The sequence below is a fragment of the Dioscorea cayenensis genome, chromosome 3 (assembly GCF_009730915.1).
Source record: "Dioscorea cayenensis subsp. rotundata cultivar TDr96_F1 chromosome 3, TDr96_F1_v2_PseudoChromosome.rev07_lg8_w22 25.fasta, whole genome shotgun sequence".
NCBI classification, from domain to species: Eukaryota; Viridiplantae; Streptophyta; class Magnoliopsida; order Dioscoreales; family Dioscoreaceae; genus Dioscorea; species Dioscorea cayenensis.
In genome coordinates, this window is record NC_052473.1 from 18,227,944 (window position 1) to 18,242,066 (window position 14,123).

A 14,123-nucleotide genomic window follows, 5' to 3' on the forward strand; every position below is an offset into this window, starting at 1 on the left:
GGTTTGGGGAAGAGTGAGTTTTGTTGGGAAGATGGAGGAGAAGGTTTTGTTTGTTTTGTTTTGTTTTACTTGGGAGAGGAAGAGAAGAAGGGAAGAAGAAGATATAGAGGTGGTGAAGAAGGAAGGGTATAATGGGAATAAAAAGTTTTTAGAAAGAGATTGAGAGAGAGAAAGAAGAAGGCACGGAACCCTAGAGATGGGTATTTTTAATGGAAGGTGAGAAAAGGAGTGATATGTAATAATAAGAAAAGTTAGGGGGGTTTTAGGAAAAGTTGAGGGGCAAGTGGAAGCATTACATGGGTTACTCTTGGCGGTCATAGCTTGACCGTGCATGGAAAGTAAAGAGATAGGAAATGGTGTTGGTGTGGTGTTCCTTTCGACCACGTTAAGCATGGTTTATAGTGAATTTATTTTATCTTTTTAATTATTTTTTAAATTTTATTGAATGGGATATCGTTGTTTGTTTCGTTGTTTTGGAGCGGGAGTAGGATAAGGGTAATGGAGGGTGGAGGAGCAAGAGAAGGGGAATGGGACACGTGGACCAATGAGGTGAGGAGAGAGAGGATGGAATGCATGCGATGCCACGTGGACTAATATGGGAAGCCGCATTCTTTGCGCGTTTGGAGAGGTGTCTGGTCACCGGCCCGGTGAGTTTACCGCTGTGTTGGCATGAATAGAGAGTATTGTTACTATTACTGGCACAAGGGTGCGTTCACTGCGTTGTATACCAAATTATTTAATACTTACCAAATATAAAAATAATAACGTTTATTGCCACGTGGAATATATTCGTTAGTTTTACCGAAAAAATTTCTAAAACTTTAAAATTAAATATTAAATGTCATAAATGATTATTTTGAATATATGTTTTTTTATTTTAAAAAAAATTGTAATGTTACTCTATTTTTTAAAAACTTTATTTTATGTAAAGATTGAAATAATTTATTTCATCTAAAAAATCATATACAATATCGAAATTGTTTCGATGAACTAATGATATTAAGGGTGGCAAAAACTAATTACTTCATTTACTTCAATTGGCTAAAAAAAAAGATAAAAAGAAAGCTATGCCAGCAATATCATGCATCATCTTATCATTCTTATTTATTTTATTTTTTAAAAATAAATTAATGATATTTATAAATGATAAAAAACTATTGCATGATTCTTTTTTCTCCATCATGAAAAGGAAAGAACGAAGGCAAGATTGAGTTGGGACCTCATCTTAAAGAGAGCTAGAATCCAAATGAAAACCATCCCTCTCCACCATTAATAAATATATAAATCAACATTTGAGTCACAGTGTCACATATGTATGTCTTCATCATTGAGCCACAATTTATTATCAATAGATGGTCATTAATCTCTAAGTTAATGTTCAAACTCTAATTAATAATAATAATAATAATAATAATAATAATAATAAAACACAAGTTCCGATATGTTGTTAAATTTCTCATATAATACTAGTCATTAAAATGTTCCACGTAAATCCATGCATGCATGATGCATGGCATAGTACATTTGTTGCCTCGAGATGTGAACTAGTTTTTTTAGATTGAGCGCTTACCGGCCATGAGATCCATTCTTTTGTTTGATTGTTACATTTGAAGGATTATATGGAATAGTATTTAGATATAAAAATGCTTTTTAGGTCTAGGAATATATATATATATATATATATGGACCCATCATCTAGGGATGTTCCTAGATTTCAAATATACTGACGTCCATATTACCCATTGAACTGACCACTTTATCATTATAAATAGGAAACCGTTTTCAGTTGTTGCATAAACGATCATGAAACAAGAAAAATATACAATGCTATATACAATCAACCATCGACGACGATCCAACTAGATTTAAAACGTCCATAAATTTTAAATCTGGGACTTACCTAAACGATCTTTTTTCCGATATATATATATATATATGTCTTCATTAATCATACCCTTTATTTTTATTCACTTACATCTGCTTTTTTTAGTTATTTAATATATATATATATATATATATATATATATATATATATATATATATATATATATATATATTTGATTTTAAACAATTTCATTTATATCAATTAAACAGGAAATTAAAGTTAATAATGCTGGATATGAAATATTTTTAATAATCGCCGGATATAAAAATATCGCTACCGACCATTTTTCGGTTTTATCGAAGACGGCCCCTTTACAGTGAGCTGCTCGCCGAACGTCGAAAAGTACTGGCCTCGAGCTCGATCTCCATCCCGCTGAAGCGTGAGGGGACGCGGTCGCATGAAAGTCACTGCCCCCCACACGTTTCGTCTCTGGGCTTTTTATGACTTATCGCTTTTCTAAAAAAATATATTATTTTAATATTATTTAGAATAATATTTTAAAAAATCTCTCTACTCAATTATTCAAAATAAAAGAAAAACTTAACAATATTGAATTTTTACATTATACCTTCATTATAATATCAACCGATCGAATAAAAACATGAAAAATGACATAGTATGAAACCATTTAACATGATTTAAAATATTTTAAAAACCCATCATTACTTCAAAACCTTTTTTCTCTGTCAAATCAAAAATTATTTTCTTTCTTATACAAACAAAATTCTTGGTAAATTTTTAATTAAAACACATACAAAAAAAATGATTAAAACGAGCTCTAATTCAAGCTCTTATTAAGTGTTTGAAAAAACATAGACAAGGAGAGCCCTACCATGAAAGTTACTATATAAATAAATATATATATTTATTTTCTTTATATATATATATATATATTAATTTTTTGTGGGGTCGACGGATATCTGAAGATGGACCACCGTGCACCGTCCGTTGGAAACGATCAAAGTGATATATATGAATGGGGACCACTAGATGATAAAAAAGTAACTTGATGACATAGATTTATCATTTCCACCGTATGATCGTGATCATGCGGTCATTCCGACCGGATGGCCCCCAACCGTCAGATTTCAGATAAAGAGAGAAATTTCTTGGAATAAACGGTGGATCCCACTCTCAACACTACCTAATCTCCATCACGTGCTTTTTTTGCTGTCTCTTATCGGATTCGGGTCTCTTAATTTTCCCAACCCGAATCCGAACTCTCCATCCATCATTGATAATGCATTCATTATTTAAATTAAATATCTCATCCCACATTATTTGATTCATCATAATATTTACAAATTTGATAATAATAACATATAACCATATTTATTATTTAAAAAATATATAATAATACATGATAAAATTAGGAATATTTATCTTACAAACTAATAATGTTTTAAACTCAAAAATTAATTATGATTATCATTAAAAAAAAAGGGTAAAAAAATAAAGTAGTGAGGGCATCCAATGGTGGGGATAAAGGTCAAAGGGGGATCGGACGGTGGTGGGGCCTTCATAGATGATTAATTTCTATTCTTGTTTGATCGTACTACGGTCATACTACATCATTCCCCCCACCACTCATCTATCTCACCTTTTTCTTTTTTTATATTCTTCCTATTTTTCCATTTTTAATAAATAGGAAAATTAAATTGATTTTTAAAATTAATATAATTTTTTTGAAAAATAAATTTGAGCATTATAAAGGTTTAGGTAAACATTGGTGTGGTAAGTTTAACTCTTTTCTTAATGTGGGGTGGTAATGTGTAGTTTGTTGTGGGTGCAAGCCTACACTCAAAGTCTCCGATCAAGAAAATTTTTTTAAATTTTTGATAATCAATTTTTGACCCATGTAGACACTCGTGAATGTCTTTATAGCAATAGTCATTAGATTTACATCAAAACAACTACTATCAATTCATATACAAGTACTCAAATATCATTAAAGAGTGCTTAACATCGATTATATGTAGTATAAAAACAATAAATTCATACATAATTTTTTATACAAGTAATAGTTATTGGATGATGATTCAATAGTTATTATTAAGTATTATTGAAAAACAAAGAATCTCTAAAAGAGATTCGCGCGATATATATGGGCCGTGTCATGTGAACAAGGAGGAGCTAGAAAGGCATAAGCACAATATATATATATATGAAAACAATAATTATGTAATATTTTACAATATCCAAGGCCATACCAACTTGAAGCTAAACTTCAATCATGAACATCATGTTCAAATACGGCAATGCATCCAAAGTTTGACATCAAACTATATTATTACCCATTTTATTGAAGTGCTAATTATTTATTCAATATTATTTTTAAAAAAATTAGTAAACCTTTAACATTTTATTCATCAACTATATATATATATATATATATATATATATATATAAATAATAATATATTGAAGATATAATGTTATCAACTATATATATATATATATATTCATTGCACGTGCGTACACGTGTGAAACGGGACACGTGTGAAAGAAGAGGGTAGGAGGAATGGGCGTGGACGGTGACGGGAACCAACGGTCAAAGATTGGTTAAACAAATGGAGAATGGTCAGTGAAGGAATCATTCCCTCACGTTCCTAACCCTAACCCCTTCATAATTAACCCTCTTCACACCCTCTTCATTCTTATATAATTAATCTCTTTTTTTCTTTTTGCTTTCCACCCCTTGAACCAACTCTAATTTTACTTTTTACCCCTTTAATAATAAAATTCACAAATAAAAAAATATTTGCATGTTGTTTTTTGTATGTCAAAAATTTTTATAAAGAATTGAACCACTATTGCAATAGTCTAGCGATAAAAGTATTTAACTCCAATATGAAAAATCTAGGATCCTTGACTGCTTCTTAATGTATGATTAAAGAAATAAAAAAATGTATAAAAAAAATAAATAAGTGTATAAATAGTACCTAAACCATTGTATATTTCTCTAGATTGGAGGGTGTTTTAATTTATTTTTACTGTTCATCAAATCTCAGTAGACCTGTAGCTAACATGTGTGCAATGACATAGCTATTAGATTTGAATCCAATAATTGAGCTATAGATATTAGTAGGTTTTTTTATATAATAATGCTGGTACATGATTGATCACTTATATTAATATATAGAGAGAGAATTAATTTTGATTTAATTAATTTATTTGATTTTTTAAACTAACACTAGATTAAACAAATAAAGATTACTTAAAAATTCTAATATGGTCATAATTATTTATACTATAAATTTTTTGTTAAATTTTTTTAATCGACTACTCACTAAATAAATATTTTTATTATTATTATTTGATAATTTTAAATTTTTACTAAGCAATCATCCTCTCATTATATTTCCATATATCAATAAAAATAAGCAACGGTAAATATGTAATATTTTGTCAAAACCATTTAATTGAAGTTGCTAGAGACATCAATATGGGTTTTTAATATTATGCGTAAAAATGGTGAGAGTTTAAATTCTCATCCATGAGGTGAGAGCACGTCCGAAAACATTAACTCATGTACATATACGTAAGTGTAAACATAAGGATGAAAAAGATTATGAGGAAAATCAGGGGCTAAAAAGAAAAAGAAGCACAAATAAGAACAATACAAAGGAAATGAGTAGAATAACCGCAGAATAAAATAAGCAAACCCGTACCTTACGTCTCTTTGCACGTGTCACCGCCGATACGCTGACCATATCTGGCCACGTGGCGCCCGCATCGCACGGAATCACGTGAGGTGGTGCGCATCACGTGCGATCTGCACGTGCGGACGAACGAGTATCCAAAGGGTCGCAGAATCCGGTCAAAAGAAAGGAGGGTGGTGGTCACGTGGGATAGTAAATAAAAACACAGTGAAAATATTTAAAATTATAAAAAATAAGGTTTTTAATGGATAAAAGCCACATCATTCAGTACTAAGAATGGATATGGATGCATAAAGTTAAATAGTAAGATGATGGTGGTGGTGTTAGGGCTAACTATAAAACCTTAATTTAAATTTTATGTGAATTTTTAATGTTTTTAATGTTTTTTGTTGAGATAGTGTTTGTTTCATTGATTTAGTTAATTGGAAAGTTTAATAGTTGCCATGTGCTCTTGCCACTAACCTCACTACATAAGTCATGCGGCAAATTAGGGTTAGGGTTAGGGTTAGGGTTAGGATTAGGATTAGGGTTAGGTAGTTTAGTTTGTGTGGAGGGACGTTTGTTATTATAGTTTATTTTTAATTTTTAAAATGTTATAATGTTTTTATATATGTTACTAACTTTTGAACTATGGAATTGGAGTGGTTTTTTATGTCTTTTTATGTGAGTATTCAGAAAAACAACACATGTTAATAATTAATTTTATTTAATATATAGAAATGCAGAGAAAAATAAAAGTGATAAAAATATTGTAGATCATTTAAATAAAAAAAGAATAAACTTACATAAAAAAATATCAGATTATTAATGATAGTTAAATACAACATTCTTAGACTAATTACAAATTTTAGTTATCAGTTTCACAAACTTATTTATTCACTTTTTATATTTATTGAAAAGTATCAAATGAACTTCAAATGATAAAAGCCCATTATGTAGACGGGCCTTATTAGGAAAAGATCCAAGTAATGGTTTAGATTCATTAGTTTCTCATTACTTAAATAACTTCCCTTCTTGATGAGCAAGGTTATATTATTATTTCAAAAACTACACATAGCCAAGAGGTACCACTGTGCCTTTATGAATAAGGGGTCAGTGAGTTTGAACCCCTCAATTTACAAATACATGTCCCCTGTGAGAAGTACGTGTCAGGTCCCAGTGAAGAAAGACGACTTTTTCAGCTATTTTCAAAATCAGTGACGATAGTAGAATTTATCCTTTAAAAGATTTACAAACCACCTTTTAAATAACGCACTGACATTTGTTTGTTCTATCTACATCTTTTTATACTAGGAAAATAAAAGAATATAAACTATATTAATGTCCTTTTTTCCACAAGGAAAATAAAAGATAAAAAACATGTTAATGTTACAAGATGACAAATAATGGCACGATCATGTATATACATGAGTTAATATGTATAATATTAATGATATATACATGATACTCAAAATTATACACATGATACTCAACATCAATTGGATGAACAAGACTTGTATATAAATCTAAAGCTTCTCTTGAGTAATGGCTTGAAAAAAACAACCATTGCATTGTGTTGAAGAATTTGTCGAGTCATGCATTAGCGATAAAAGCTTATCTCGATGATGTTGTCGAGCTATTCTTGCACTTTCAACTGCCGGAGGAGGGCTAAGAACAGGTGAAAATTCAAGATCTGGTGTGCTTTTGGACTTCCCGGGTTGAATTTCCCATTCAAATGGTACTTTACCACATTCTCTATAAAATATCACCGATGAGACATTGGATGTTTTTTCATGAGTGAGAAGATGAGAGACAACAAGATCATCTCTTTGGAATGAAAAGGGTATACCAAAGTTGTTTTGCTTTGGCTCTTCCTCATCATACTTCTTCATTGTATCTTCTTTTCAAGTTGTGAGGATATGAGGCTTGTATGGATGTGTATATATGCAGGTATGAAGGAAGATATATATATATATATATATATATATATATATATATTCAAGGACTTAGAGAATTAAATTAAGTTATATGTGCAAGCCATGCTACAATGCATGGAGTGTTTGACAATGCATGAATTGTTGAAGTTGTACTTCACTTAATCCTCTTTTTCTAGTTGAAGTACCAAGAAACTTAGGAGAACAAGTATTCATATGTCATAGATATATATAGGTAACAATATGACATTGAAGAAAAAAGCTTTTGGGAGAGAAAAAATGTCGTATGTTCATATTGTCATTGTACAGTATACAAGATAACTTATAACCAATTAGTTGCAACTTAAGAAAACTACACTAATTTAGCCTAGTAAAAAATCTATACAACAACTACCATACATAACATCACTAATTTAGAAATCACCATATAAAGCATCACTAATCTAGGAAATAATCAATTATTGACATAACCTTCGATAGACATGTATAGGTTTCTATTAATGGGGATGTAGAGCATGATATTGATTAAATGACACCAAGAGTCAAAGAAAGTTGGTGGAAATTTATGGTAAACTTCTGCCACCCTGTTTACTAATCTTGAGCAATTAATTGCTTTGCAACCAAGTCATTAACTGACTTTAAATTGATTACTATTTTAGGAGATTAAATGGCTTTTGGATTTAATGAAAAAGGTTTGAATGAGTTTTATGAATGGGTGGATTGATAGATACATAACTAAAACTTTGAGTAAATATTTTCTTTCATTAATGAAAATGGTCATTAATTAAACAAGGTTTGAATGAGTTATATGAATGGGTGGATTGATAGATACATAACCAAAACATTGAGTATATATTTTCTTTCATTAATAAAAAGGGTTTGAATGAGTTTTATGAATGGATGGATTGATAGATACAAAACTATAACTTTGTGTAATTATTTTCTTTCATTAATGAAAAGGGTCATTAATGAAAAAGGATTTGAATAAGTGTTATGTATGGGATTGATAGATACATAACTAAAACTTTAAATATTTTATTTCGTTTATTTATATCCATTTCATCCGATCTAACTGTTAGTATAACTACACTATAATTGGCATGATTTGACATATAGTCAGATGGTGTGACAACTCGTGATGCGCACAATGATAAGGGTCTCCGTGCGTGAGCTCACCGTCCCGAACCCGGCAGCCAAGGTCTCGTAGCGTCTGGCAGCCCTCGTATCAAAGCCCTCAGGAGCGAGGCATGATGACATAGTAAAGAGTCTTGACTTGAGGCAAAATATCTTGAAAATCTTGGTGGAGCTATTTTTGGCAATGTGTTACAACTTGAAGACAAGATTATATCAAGACCATATTTAGGTGTTTTGATTGAAGACTAAATATGGATGGAGCTTAATTGAAAAAATATCTATCAATGGTATGATTGAAGACTATTGATGGCATGATTTGAAGAAACCTTAATGAGGATGATTGAAGACTATTAAGGGCAAGATTTGAAGACATGTCTATTGTTGGCATGATTGAATTGATCGATTGAAGATCTATTCTTGAGAAGAGTTAAAGACCAAAAACTTGGGTGAATTGAAGATCAAGTTTGGCAAGTTTCGTGAAGACTCACAAGGACGTGCGCCCCTTGCGAGGGGACTGTGTGATAAGGAACTGAGGAGGTATGCTAGTTGTCGGCAGTTGGGATCAGGAGATTTGGCTGCACCCACTAGGACTAAAGCAAAACCGTGAGGTTGATGGGTCTTTGAGGTCGTCCGCAATGTAATCGGAACTCGATCAAGTCAGAGTCGTGGGCATGTTAGTAACTTATGTTACAACGAGAGTTGCAAATAACTAATTTTGGAAAGTTTTAAATTAGTAGTCACGGAGATTATAAAAGAGGTATGTGCTATATTTTGGGATGTTGAGCGTCCATATAAGCTTTACCTTGCTCGAAAAATTGTGGATATCACCCGTGGAGGAGAGTGTGAGCACTAGACACTGAGAGAGTAGTGATCTTTATTGTTGGGAGAGTGAGTGACAAGTGTTTGTATTCATCTATTTTTCACCTCTTTTAGTGGGTTGTTTATCTCCCAAGCTTGGCCCCCGCACGAAGCTAGTGGACACCGAGGCTAGCATTAATCTTGTGTGTCTCCTTCTTGTTTGGTTTTGTGTAAGCTTTCTATGAGTGTTTGAGTGTTCTCTAAACCACAAAACCACATCGTCGAACTAACACTAACAAATACCATAGTTGTTATTTTTTTATTATTATTCATATATACATTGGTATTAATTATAAAAACTTAAATGTTTTAAATCTAGATGAAATAAGTTTTTTTATAAACCAAAAATAACCTTTCAAAGATAATCATACATCAACAACAAACTTGTATTAGTTTATTTTTAGATTTAAAATAAAGATTAAACAAACTAATATTAGCTTTGCTCTAACAGTAGAAAGCGAGTAGATTGCATGATTATATGATCGGGACATGTGTCCCTTCTATAACTCACAACTTCATCGACGATGCATTTTTTATTTTGGAGGCCCGGTGAAGGAAGCGACGATGGATTAATCTATTCTCAAGATATATGAAGAAGCCTCAAGCTAGAAAGTGAATTTTTAGAAGTCATGCATAAGACACAATGCAAATACTTATGTTGGAATGCGGGCAAACCATTCACCTATTCTAGGTATGAATGAGTCTAGATACCAATGATGTATATCCATGACACCATGCTCGTCACTGTGATGGAGTAAAAAGGCTATTTCGCTCTAATCAAGGAGAGTAAGAGCGTGGATTCACGATTGAAACAACAAGTTGTTATCAAGGGCTATGATAGGAGGTCTTGTGGAAGATGGTAGCTCAGGTGATTCCAAATTATATTATGAGTGTCTATCTTCTCCCTACCACCTTATGCACTGAGCTAGAACACATGCTTAACTCCTTTTGGTGGGGTTCCAAGGGACATGGCAGAAGATTTATCCATTGACTCTCAAAGACTAAATTGTGCGTTTGTAAAAGCTTTAGGGTAGGCTTGGATTCGTAAGGTTTTATGATCACAATTGAGTGGTATTAGCTAAACAATGGCGGTGATTGTTGACTGTGTTGACTTCCTTGTTTGCCCTAAGTGTTCAAGGCTAGATACTTTCCCCACACATCATTTTTTGAAAAACAGAGGGTTTCTTGACTAAGTTATGTGGGGCGGGGGTATTGTTCAATGTACAACTTATCATTGAGATGGGTTATTACTAGCAAGTTGGCGTCGGGGACAGTATACAACTCTTCAAGGATCCATGGGTACTTAACATGTAAAAAGATGATGAATCTACTCGAATATACATGAAGAGAATTCTAGCTATTCTTCTCAACTTTAAGGCAAAGGGAGGTAAATTGGGTTTGGAGTCTTGAATATTGCAAGGGTACTTTCGTAGTCAAAAGTGTGTACTAGGTGCTCCAACTTATGTCATTACTGGACTCCAACCAAATTCTATGGAATCATATTTGGCTTGCAAGGATACCTTCTAAAATTAAACATCTTGTTTGGCGAGCAACTTCATTTTTCCTGCCAACCCTAGCTTAACTATTGATCAAGCCAATCTTATATGACGATCAATGCTCAATATGTGGTCTAGCTAGAGAAACAATGGAGCATATTCTGCTGACTTTTCTGATGGTTTAATAATGTTGGCCATTGAGAGTGATAACAGTTATAGTTCATCCATGCATGGTGTTTATGGATTGATTCTCCCAATAATACAACAAATCTAGTGTGGCTATATGACAATGATTGATAATGGTTTGTTGGGGTATTTGGAAGGCTCGCAATGACATACTTTGGAAGTGTAAAAGTTCTAACCCACCTGGTATCCTTGCGATGTGCGGTGTGAGTGGTCAACCAATGGTCGATAATGTTAACACTCCAAATATAGAAAGCTAGGCATAATCGAGAAGGGTAGTACATCTCGATGGGTGAAACAGGAGCATGGACAATTAAAATTCAATTGTGTTGTCGCAATTTTTCTCTACATTGGTAGTATTGGTGCATCGACTATGAAGGTGCAATGGCGGCTGCAATGTGCATGGAAGTGACTACCAAGGAGGTCCCACATCAATAAGTGCTAAGGCTTCAACAAAGCCCTTTGTTGGATCAAGGCTAAAGGTTTTTGCAGTCTAACTAGAGCCCAATGTGTTGAGTATTTTCTAGGCCATCAGCTCTAGCAAAGGTGATGATTGCTATTTGAGTTTAGTTGTGGACAACTGTATCTCTCTCCTTCAAGAGATAAGTGGTGTTTCTATGGACTATGTTGAAAGGTCTACTAATTATGTAGCTCACTTTGTTGCCAAGTTTTGTAGTGAAGTGTTAACTTATGTGGAATAGGTTTACTCCCTCCTCATTTAATGCAGAGTAATGCTATATATCATGAATAGATTTCACGAAATTTGACATAAATGCTAATCCCCAGCTTGAGATTCGTATTTCTAGGTCTGGAGTTATATATATATATATATATTAAACATAAACATAAAGTTCAACTGAAATTACAAACATGAGAGTTGATATTTTATTTTTCTTTTTGATTCAATGGTTGAAATTGATTTTGTGGTTTGTGTACCCGATGAGTACTTGTTCTAAGTTTTATTGTATTGTTATGTTTTAACAAATTTTAAAAATAAAAATCTAAATATCCTAAATTAGTTTAGAATTATAAATTTTTATCATATGTTTTTCCTCTCTAACCCTCTCCACTAATTTCCTACCAATCAAAATTGTGGCCAAGAAACAATCCCAACCAAGCTTAGCATCTCACTTTTTCAGCTTAACAACAATTTCATCACTAATTTTAGCATCAAAACCATTCCCTTAACTTCTCCGCAAAAGAAATCCCTCACCCTTGAAACTTTTAAAAATCATGTATATACAAAACCCCATTCTCCCTTTCAAACCATCCATGGAATTGTGTATTATAAATAAATAAACAAAAATTTTAAAAATTAAAAACAAAATCATGGAGAAAATTACATTATTACCCTTGCTTCTTCAATAGCCACCATCTCCTCCACCACCTCCGCCACCTTCAGCATCACCGAGATCCTCTCAAGTACCCGGACTTCTCTTTAGCTTCAGTGACCTCCTCTCCGTCACCGGCGTCGCCGATCAAATCAACTCCCGCCAATCCACAACCATCCCTGGCCGTGGAGTGACTCCGGCATTGACGCAGTCTCCGACACCGCCCTATCGGCGTCGTCAAAGCGCATTCTCTCCGTCCATGTAATCCTCGAGCTACTTCGACGCTGCCAAGCTCGGCTTTCCGGCAAAACCACTATCCTCCACCGCCTCTTTTTCAATCCAGCGGCATTGCCGCCAGCAAAACTCCAGCTTCCTCCGTGATGCCGACGCCGGAGAGGCGAGAGCTCGTCAACCTTCGGCTCCGCCGTCCCCAGCGCCGGAATTGGTGCCGTCTCGTCAAAAGTCTTCACCGGAAACCTTATGCCGGCCTTTCACTTTCTTCCAAGGTCAGTGACATCACATCACCGTCCCTCCCGGCATCGAAAACCTCAATCTTCTTCTTCTCCGACCGCTCTCCGGCCACTCCTCCTCCCAACTCCTTGCCACCACCACCACCGGCACACCACCACACCGCATCTCCACACCCACCAATGCACGTCATCCAAGATAGGACCACCACCACCCACCACCACCGCACCTCCACCTACCAATGCACCACCACCAGACGGCGACCACCACCACCACCACCGCCTCCGCCGCCGCATCTCCACCGGCCAATGCACCGCCACCAAAGACCGGAACCACCACCACCACTGCTGCACCGACCAAGTCTAGCAGCCAGGCAGCTGCACCGACAAAGTCGACATCAGAACTCCATCATCCAAATCTGCTCCGGCGCCAACAAAACATCTCCGGCACCGGCGAAGTCTGCCGCTGCACCCACCACCACCACCTCACCGGCGCCATCCTCCGGCGACAGTACTGCATTGACTCCTTCTAGCAACACTGCCGCATCACCAACAAGTGAAGCTAACATCTCCGACCACCACCGACATTGCCGGTGGGCCCACTTTGAGGCAAGTTCACCTGGCCCTGCCACTGATACTCCGGCGCCGCTGGTGGGCCGGCAAGCTTAGCTGTAGCATGACCTTCTTTGCTGCATTCTGAGCATGAGTTTGTATTAATTATTATGTGCTTGTTTTTAGGATTTGGTTCCATGGAATCCAATTTATGAGCTCTAATGAACATTAAAATTCTCATTATTTTTAATTTTTTTTTAATTTATGTTTTTAAATGTTTGAATTTAAATCAGATATGAAAACTATTATCACATTGACTAAGTGAAAATTAGGACTTTTCTATTTATATATATCTTTAATTTTGAATTTTTACGGTTATATGTTTTTTTCCTTCATAAATACAGCATATTTAATATAATTAAGAACATGTGTATTTTTAAAAATTAATTGCGTAGTTGTGCTACATAGACCCGCATCTATAAATTCATTATTGTATTGAATGGGATTTAAATTCAAGGTTTTTAAATCATCAGTAGTGCTAGGCTATGAAATTTTTGTCGATATTAGTTTTTTCTATTTGAATAATTTTATTTAATTTAAATCAATTATAAAAAATAAATAAAATTACTATCATCTTACGAAC

General features: G+C 34.1%; 1 protein-coding gene across 1 annotated transcript; it reads left to right on the plus strand.

Moving 5' to 3' along the window:
* The first annotated feature begins 11,514 nt into the window (after window positions 1-11,514).
* On the plus strand, window positions 11,515-13,597 carry LOC120251283 (formin-like protein 20). The gene is made up of 3 exons (XM_039259842.1): window positions 11,515-11,553; window positions 12,499-12,722; window positions 12,805-13,597. The coding sequence occupies exons 1-3, from the start codon at window positions 11,515-11,517 to the stop codon at window positions 13,595-13,597; spliced, it is 1,056 nt and encodes a 351-aa protein (XP_039115776.1).
* Window positions 13,598-14,123: the final 526 nt, after the last annotated feature.

Coding starts and splice junctions, on each gene's coding strand:
- LOC120251283 (XM_039259842.1), top strand. CDS start 11,515: ATGGCGGCTGCAATGTGCATGGAAGTGACTACCAAGGAG. Junction 11,554..12,498: donor TGGAAGTGACTACCAAGGAG/GTCCCACATCAA, acceptor CTTCTTCAATAG/CCACCATCTCCTCCACCACC. Junction 12,723..12,804: donor AGCGCATTCTCTCCGTCCAT/GTAATCCTCGAG, acceptor TTTTCAATCCAG/CGGCATTGCCGCCAGCAAAA.